The sequence below is a fragment of the Chrysochloris asiatica genome, unplaced genomic scaffold (assembly GCF_000296735.1).
Source record: "Chrysochloris asiatica unplaced genomic scaffold, ChrAsi1.0 scaffold00011, whole genome shotgun sequence".
NCBI classification, from domain to species: Eukaryota; Metazoa; Chordata; class Mammalia; order Afrosoricida; family Chrysochloridae; genus Chrysochloris; species Chrysochloris asiatica.
This window is the reverse complement of record NW_006408529.1, coordinates 24,564,331-24,573,755: the sequence shown is the minus strand read 5'-3', so window position 1 is coordinate 24,573,755 and position 9,425 is coordinate 24,564,331. Positions and strand designations below refer to the sequence as shown.

At 38.5% G+C, this 9,425-nt stretch overlaps 1 protein-coding gene across 2 annotated transcripts in view; it reads right to left on the bottom strand.

Moving 5' to 3' along the window:
• Window positions 1-8,999, bottom strand: part of MTUS1 (microtubule associated tumor suppressor 1) — a 158,889-nt gene extending 149,890 nt beyond the window's left edge. For both annotated transcript variants that reach the window (XM_006834461.1, XM_006834462.1), the window contains exons 1-2: window positions 6,918-8,999; window positions 1,850-2,045 (exon numbers count right to left, since the gene is read on the bottom strand). In XM_006834461.1, coding sequence (XP_006834524.1) covers window positions 1,850-2,045; window positions 6,918-8,999 — 2,278 coding nt within the window. The remainder of the gene's footprint in view (window positions 1-1,849; window positions 2,046-6,917) is intronic.
• Between the last annotated feature and the right edge of the window lie 426 nt (window positions 9,000-9,425).

The following is a 9,425-nucleotide window of genomic DNA, read 5'->3' as shown; positions in this document are numbered from 1 at the left end:
ACTAATTACAACTGACACTATTGTAAAGGTAGCAGTTTTGTAAGAAAAACAGGGGTGTGGTTAATCTTACAGTCCAGAAACAGAGGACCCTAGGACCATCAAGGGCGAAGAGCACAAGCAGAATGCAGGACCTTACCAGAGAAGCAGTGACTCCAGAGACGGAGGAGGCAGATATGGGGTCATGGAGAGGGGGAGCAGTTGAGGCCTCTAAATGCATGGGAAGAGAGGGACTAAGAGTGGGTGGCCAGGAGACCTACTTGTAGAATGTGCCCTTTGGAGGTGTAAATATTATATATGCTAGAGTGGCTTTTTGTGTGTGTGTGTGTGTGTGTGTGTGTGTGTGTGTTTTAAAGCTAAAGTGAATAGAAAAAAATACTGCTAATTGATGGTACATGGAAGAGATTATAATCATTGTAATGAAACAAGGTGTATGATTTGTTGAATGTAAAACTGATGATATGCCCTGTCAACTTTCACTCAATCCACAATAAAAAACCTTAAAAAAAAAGAATTTAAAGTCTTGGAAAGTCTACACAAGGTCTCTATGAATTGGAACCAGCTCAACAGCACACCACCACCACCACCACCAGACCAGTAAAGAGATCCTTTGGGATTTGGTTGGTTTTGTTAGTTTCTATAAAATATTTTCACACGTGTGGATACAAAAATCCAGAGACATGTTTCTCTCCCCAGACCATTCAACAGTAATCACTATTTTGATAAGGGCACTTACTTCTAAATCTAACTGACAAGACTTTAATTTCCTTAAGATTGCAGCTGCTGAAATAGGAGTGTTCCCTGCAGTGTCCTCTTTAGTCAGCTGGAATGGCTAACTGGCTTTTTGGTCTTAATCCCTGTGAAATAGGGCTGACTTTTCCATTTCCTGTTCTGATTTTTAGCACAAAGAATTTTGTGAGTCTGGCAAATTTACAACAGTTACTCTTGAAACTCTCAAATTTCATAAGCTTGATATGACTTTACAACTACTATTTAAAGTATAAGCCAGCATAAAAGTTCATATTACAAAAGTTTAACTTTTTAGTCACCCTCACAGCACTGTACTTTTCACTAAAACTCAAAGAAATAATCTCTTATATGTGAAAAGGATGAATTTGATTCTATTAAATTACAAGCACTAATTGTTTTGTTTTTTAAAAAAAAGAAAAAGAAAAACCTCAAAAAACAAATGCTTAATATTTACAACAACAATCCTGTCGCATATTCTTTTATATGTCCATCTGAAAAGCTTCTAAATTGGTTTATGCACATACATCCTTCCCCAACTATCCTTACAATCAAAGTTAAGAGCTGTGTCTTCTACCTCTTTTTTTTTACCTTCATGTGTGGGGTAATGGTCCATGAAAGACCAAATACTTGAGTAACAGGAAGTGTTCATTTAGAATCAAAAATAATCTTTGTGTGGTGTAATGCACTGGACTGCACAGTCTGTTTGAACCATAATTGTGGTCGATGGTTCAAGCTCACCAGCCACTCCTGAGAAACCCTATATGGGGCTGCTATGGGTCAGAACTGACTCGACGACACTTAACCACAACCACAATTTTACATTAAATTTAATTCCTAAATTGTCGGAAGGCAGAGCTATTGCTACTGCTGTTAAGTGCCATGAAGTTGATTCCGACTTACGTGTAACAGAACAAAACACTGCTAGCCCTGTGATATTCTCACAATCGTTATGTTTGTGCCCATTGTTGCAACCACTGTGTCAATTCATCTTGTTGAGGGTCTTTCTCTTTTTCAATGACCCTCTATTTTACCAAGCATGAAGTCCTCCTCCAGAGACTGGTCCCTCATGGTAATAGGAAGAGTTGTACTATTTTATCCTTACCAGAACTGGATACACGCCTGATCCTCTGAGAACATGAGGCTCGATCAGAACTGAGATTTCGACCATCGGTATTTCGCCTTAGACAGGAAACAGAAGGCCCCACTTTAGCTTTTGGACCAGGTGTTTTCCATAAGCTGGAAGAGTCCGGTTTGGATATATTTCTACCTGCAGTGGTTACAGTTTTTGATGCAGAGCCCTGTGGGAAACAGTTAAGACTTTAGATCAGATTATGCTTTCCCTAAACCATTTCCTTGTAGTGTTAGCTATATGACAGAAATACAGGTTTTAGCTTTGTTTTTACTATGAAAACATTAATACTCTCATTTATTCTTGAATTCAATCACCTGGTTTTCCCCCACCAGTGAAAATTTTCCTCTCAAGATCACTAGTGCCACAAGTTAAATTGAAGTTAATTTTTGGTTCTTCCCTTATGGGCCTTTTTGAGGGCATCCAACGACTCATCTTTCTTTGGTTTCTACAACAAATCTCTTTGCTTGTTTTCCTTCTACTTGTCCTATTATTTCTTTTTTGAGCGTTCCTACTCTGTGCTCATAAATGCTAGCTTTCCTATAGATCCTAATCTGAGTCCATTTCTTGGTCCTCATTTTATATGTCCCCTAGATAATCTTGTCCACCCTTTCAACCACCAACTATACACTGTCATTGTTGTTGTTAAGTGTCATCGAGTCAGTTCCAACTCATACTGTCTCCATATAGGGTTTCCAAGGAGCAGCTGGTAAGTCTGAAACCTCTGACCTTGAGGTTCAAATCAATCTTGCGGTCCAGTGCTTATTCTACAGCACCACACCAGGACACACTAATGCATCCAAATTCACCTGTCCAAGTCAGCACTCTTTCCTGGGTTCCAGATCCAGCCTTTTAACAGCTTCCTACACTCCCCTACTTGGCTCCCTTCTGGTATCTTTACTTAACAATAGTGATGATAAAGACCGGGAAGTAGTTTCTGAACTGATTTTGTCTGTTGTTGATTTTGTGTGTTATAGCATTGGTTCCGACTCATAGTGACCCTGTATAGATTTCCAAGAGTGGCTGGTGGGTCTGAACTGCCAACATTGTAGTTAACAATCCAGTGCCACACCACGATTTTGCCTATCCATCTCAAAATGTATCTCTTCCTATAGTAATCATAACATACCCAAGCACTCACTCTAAAAAGTAAAAACTTTTTCTAGATGTCTTCTTTCTTGTTTCCTAAACTCATCTTGATGGGATTCTCTTCTTTCCATCTATCTTTCTTGTCAGGAACACTGAGACCCTTCCCTAAGGGTCTTTCTGCTTTGTATCTCACCAGGATCCAGTTCATTTTCCACTTCACCATGAGAGCAATCTCTCTAAATTTCAATTCAGATTGGGTGGCTCCCCTCTGCCCCCCAGATAAAGTCAGTTCTTGACAAGTCACACTAAGCACTTCTGCATATGGCAGCCCCTGCCATCCTCTTCAAGTTATTCCAAACTCCTCCTAGTTCTGCACCTCTGACTTCGTCATAACCACTACCTGGATGGAATCCCTGAATGAGAATATCTCCTCCTGCTCCTTCATCTTTGCACATGCTATTCTGTCCACCCAAAAAATGGCATTCCCAGCCACAGCTGTCCTTCAAGTTCTGGCTAGTGATTAACAGGGCTCTTCTCCTTGAAGTCTTTCTCAACAAGCCCCTCTCCTCCATTGACCTTCCTCAATTTCTCTTCTATGGCATACATGATTACACACACTCCCAGCTGTGCACTAAGCATATCCTGTTGCTTTACTTTGCAATATTATCTATTGTACTAGGCACTAGGTTTGCCCAGGCAGTGTGTTTTTCCTTCTCTGTACCCCAATAGTTAGTACCATGCCTATTCAACAAATGCTTTATTTTACATCTAGGAAATCTCTGGGTGGTACAAACAGTTAATGTGCTCGGATGTTAGCGAAAAGGCAAGAGTTTCAAGTCTACTCAGGGGTGTGCCTTAAAAGGAAGGACTGGTTATCTACTTCTGGAAAAAATGAGCCATTGAAAATCCTATGGAGTACAGCTCCTGGAATCATCATGAGTCAGAATTGACTAGATGGCAATTAGTAATCACCATTATTCTACATATAGGAAATGGGAGTCTGAGCCTTATTCAAAACATAAACTGTAGCACTATAAACTACAAGTATATTCTCCATTTACATAGAGAAAATTGTGTCTCACAGAAGTCAAGCCAATTGCCCAAGGTCACTTAAGCAGTGAATGACAGAGTAAAAATTTGAAACCAAATCTAACTCCAAAATCTATGCTCCTAAAATTTATTCCATATATTTCTTACTAGTACCCTTCTTTGTTTAATAAACAATGGGAGGATACTCTTAGAGAGAGACAAGAAAATTCCCAAGCAGATGAACTGGTTTGAAGCCCTGACTAACACAGAATCACCAATACAGAACTTCTATAGGGAATAACTACATTTACATTCAACCCTTCATATTAAAGTCAGATGCTGTGTTCCAAACAGAAAACATTCTTTAATTTTAGATAAACCCAGACAACCAAAGAACTACGAAATTATAGGCAAATGAGGGATTCAAATTCATAGCCTAATTTAACACAAGACTAACAGAACATAGGAAATACACATCCTCCAGCATGTCTCATCATCGATCCAGGGTAGATTTAGAGCCTTTGGGTGCTGCTCAAGTGACCAACAGACACAAACAACAGAATGTAACACATGCAACAAATAATGATTCATTCAGTTCTCTACAATAAGTGCAAAGCCTTATTGTCTGTCTCTCAAAAATCCAGTCGTTGTTGAGTTCACTCAACTCATGGCAGTCCCACATGTACTCCACAGGGTTTTCAAATGGACCTCTAGAGATGCATGGAAGTGTGTACAAGGGGAACTAGCAAGTCAGAGCCATGTATGCTTGACACTTACCCATTGAAAGAATGAATTTTTTAGACCAATGTGACAAAAAGGTCAGTTCTGAAAATATGAACCAGCCCTCCAGGATTAACAAGGTACTCCATATTTAATTATGAGAACTAACTTTAAAATCCCTAAGAAAAGATGATGTGTGCTTCTTCTACAAGATGTACTGGGATCCATTCAATCTGATTTTACCACCTTACTTTAATGCCACATTAGGAACTTGAAAAACAGACTTTCATTTTGCACTTGAGAAATATAAGATTAAGATTTTCTCAATGCACAAATCATTAAAAGTTTCATATTTAAACATACACAACCAATTTTGTACTCAAGATAAATGCCATTTAAGGAAACTTCATGTTAATTTTTCTGGGGAAAGGAAGCTAATATACAACAAAAGCCTTCTGTGCATCAATGAAGAATAAACGTCTCTTCTATGTAATTTACCAACACCACACTTATTTTGACAAGAACCATCAGAAGTTGTTATAATTTAATTCAAAGATTATAGGTAGATGAATGCCCTAAGTTTGACTTGAACGAATTTACAAACTTAATGTGTGTTTTAAAGTAATGTACAATAATTTAGAAACAGTAGTTTATCATTCTTACTAATCAAACCTAAAAACCAAACCCATATCCTTCAAGTTGAGTGTGACTCCCAGGGACCCTAAAAGACAGACTAGACTGTCAATCATTTCAGAAGCAGGTAGCCACATCTTTCTTCCTTGGTGCAGCTGGTAGGTTTCAAATGCCAATCTTTTGGTTAGTAGACAAGTACTTTAACCACTATGCCTCAAGGGCTCCGTCTTCCTAACAGAGAAGATTAACTTTTAAAACCAAAACACATCTCTAAACTGACCCAGCTCAAGAATACCTTCTTTATGTTTTTCCTAACTTGATGTCCTTAAATATTCTGACAACCCCCTCCTGTGTGTGCCACATTCAATGTAAACACAATCCTAAAACAGCACTTTAACAGCTTGCCATGCTCACATGTGATATTCCTATTAGACATATGCCCTCCAAGGGACTGGCAGCCTTGCGTCTGTCTTCCTACCCGTTGCCTAGCTCCATGTCTGGCTCACAGGACAGGTCAGTCAGTGTAAGACTGAAGTTACATTTAAGTCCTGTCCCTCCCTACTGCCAAGGAATAAGGCTGAAGACAAGTACACAAAGAGCAAAAGTAGCCAGTGCAATGTTTTTAAAACTCTGAAAGCTAGTCTATTTTTGCTACTGTCAAGATAATAGGCATGCATGTATAAAGGAAAACAGTCTTTAAGGTATTACACTCAAGTAGCCTTTATCTTTTTAGCAAAATTATTTAATTCTCCCCTAAAATCCACTGGTACTATGGAATACATACTGCTTTTATGCTATCCATTAATAAAATGAATTGTTTATTATATGTACCAGGAATCAATACAATACATTGCAGTTGTAAGAGACCTTAGATATCTATCTACTTCAATCCTTTCACAAACACACATTAGCCCAAATACACATTAGCTCTCACGGAGCTGCAGGATGAGCACTAGATGGCTAACCACAAATTCCATAATTCAAACTCACCAGCTGCTCCATGGGAAAAAGATGAGACTATGTGCTTCCATAAAGATTCATAGTCTCAGAAACCCTAGGAGTCAGAATTGATATGATAGCAGTGGGTCTGATTTTTTGGTATTTTTGGTCAGAGGCAGAATCAAGAATAATCCTGGTCTCAAGTTAGGCTCAACTTTCTGGAGCTGCCTTCAAAACAGAGTTATTTTTAAACGGACACTGTTTACCAGCACTCCCTAGCTATTTCTTAAATGTGGTTTAGTACATTATAAAGTTCATAAGCAATCAATTTTTTCCCAAAAATATAAAGTTTAATCAGATTGCAATCAGATACAGTGTTAAAAGAAACACTGAAGCGTTATACAAAATACTGAACTTAAGTTTTCCATGTGCAGGCTTTGTGTACTATAACCTGGGACATTCTAATATGTGCTGATTAAAAAGACCAAGAACTACTAAATAATATATTAACACCTGAAAGTAAATGTGCATATTTAGTTTTACAATATTCTTAACCATTAATAGATAACTAATTGCTAATGCATCTCTGTTTCCTCCACTACCCTCTGAAGCAAGCAAAAATTTCACTTACCAAAAAGAGAGAACCATATTCAAAGGTTTCATTCAAAACATCCCTCTTCAGCTCCTGTTTTTCCATAGGTGTCCCATTTACTTTTTCACCCTTCTTTTCAGGGCTAATCCGATCAATGTTAGAAACATATGCCATTCCCAAACATGCCGTGCTTTCCATTTTAACAGGCAGCATGCCTTTGATCTTCTGAAAAAACACAGCAACGGACCCAGTCTCACATGCAGAATTAGAAGAACTTGCTTTGTCAACATCATCCTGATTCGATTTCATGGGAGAAGTTGTTCTTGGAACCTTGTGTGAAGCATTTTTAGAATGCGTTGTAACATGCACAGCCTGGTTAGTAATGAGTTTATTAAATTGTTGCTTATGCGTCTTGTTAATTAGGATTTCTGCTTTTGTGCCTGCATTCAAGTCGGATCTTGGTGTTTTGCTCACAGCTGTCAACTGTCTAGAGGAAGACACTGATGAGGGGGATGGGGCACTGGTCAACCGAGATCTGGATGTGACCTTTGATAAAGCAGGATCTTTGGGTGGCAACACTTGTCTAGACATAACTTTTGCTTTCACATTCTTGAAGTTAGGTCTTGGGTAACTTATAATTTCAGTTTTTCTAACTTTGCTACCTATAAGGGTACTAGTTTTGGTTGTTGATTTCCCAAGACTGGCTTTAGATATGCTCAGCGGTGTTTCCTTAAAATTGAGTAAATGTCTAAGCTCTTGATTACTCTTCTCTACTTTACTACAGCTCACTGTTGCTTCAACAGGTGAAATAGGAAAGGTTGCATTTGTGGGTTCTAGGACTGGTGTGGACATGTTATTTACACTAGTGAACATATCATTTGCATTCCAAGACAGTCCAAATGAGGAATCCACTTTTTGTTCCAAAGGAGTACCTGGCATCAATTCTATGGTACCATTTTGGTTTCCCAAATCCTTTTCATTGGAAACAATTTGTGTGTCTTCAGTCACAGTGACTTTATGCTCTGGGTTTAGTACATGGATTTTACTCTTATCAAAAGCTGGCACTAGTAATGGGCATTCATCATCTATAAGACAATTGGACACTGTTTCTCTTAGATTTTGGCCCATTTCCTTTTGCCCATATGAGCTCTGTGAATGTGTCTCACTATTTGGTTCATCTTTGGACAAACAAAAGAAGTCTTGTAATACAGACCCATTGGGAACATCCATGCCATCAGAAACTGGTGTTAGAGCTTGTATCTCTTGTTCTCCAACTAGGCTTTGCTCTGACCCATCTGTGTACTCACTGGTGGCCTTTCTTGAAGAACATGGACATTGATTTTCAATATCTGGAACAGCACCATCAGTTTGCATCACCACATCAGGAAATATTGTATATGTAGTATTCTGGGCCTCTGATGATGTTGCTAGGGAGTTTTGTAAGCTCTCTCCATAATAACTCTTTCCTCTCACATGCATCTCATCAGAATGGAGAGATGACAGAGTGGAGCAGGATAAGAATGTATTTCCATATTTCACACCAGTTGGTTGCAGACTTTCAGGAATATGAAAAGATGGACTCTTATCAATGGCATGATGTGCTATAAAGGTACAGTTAACTTTATCTTCTCTCAAGTCAAATGTTTGGGTTAGCTCCAAGGCAGAAGTGTGGCCTGTACAGTTCAAATCATTATTAGGCTTCCACACAAAAGGCAGCGATGGCTCAACACTCTGGTCCTGAACTTCTAGGGAATGATAATTATTGGGCAGGTACTCGGGTTTCTCTGTATTTAAGACCTGTGCAGGAGTCTGACACATGAAATCTTTGTGCGTCTCTAACATTCCCTTACTAACGAAATCACTTGAGGAGGATTTTTGTTGGTCAAGGGCTTTAACACACTGATGGTTTAAAGAAATATTTTCACCATTGTCTATAGCAGAGGTGTTGTCATAATCAACCACCATGTCATCTGTGTTGGCAGAATTCCAGTTCACAATAGTTGCAGAATTTTGTGTAAGTGGTGATTTTGGGTTGTATGGATATGTATTTCCATTTTTATCGCTGATAAATAAGGGTTGTGATTCATTTTCTGCCTTGTCATCTGAATTGTCATCATTCATCCTGAATATTAACTTTAAACCACTGCCATTTTATTTTTTCTTCAAGTTCTTTCAAATGAGTGGGAAGGAAAAACTGTCTGTCTCCTGAGTGTTTCAGCACAGTTAAATGCTTTTTAGTCCAGTATGTGGATTTTACTTTAAAGTTGAAATGATTTGTTTGTTGTGCCCTGGAAGAAATAAAACATTTTACTCAAGTAGTAAATATTAGAAAAAATAGCAGATCTCCCCTTTATTCATTTCATCCACTTTATTTTCACAGGTATAACTTAAATTATAGGGTAATTAATATATCATTAGCTCCACTAGGTATCATTAGCTCATCATCATCTCCATTCAAAGACATTCTCTCATGGCTGGGGAATAGAGCATAATGGAAGGTAGGGAGACAAACTGCTATAACTGCCCCAAGGCTGACGTCACAACTGC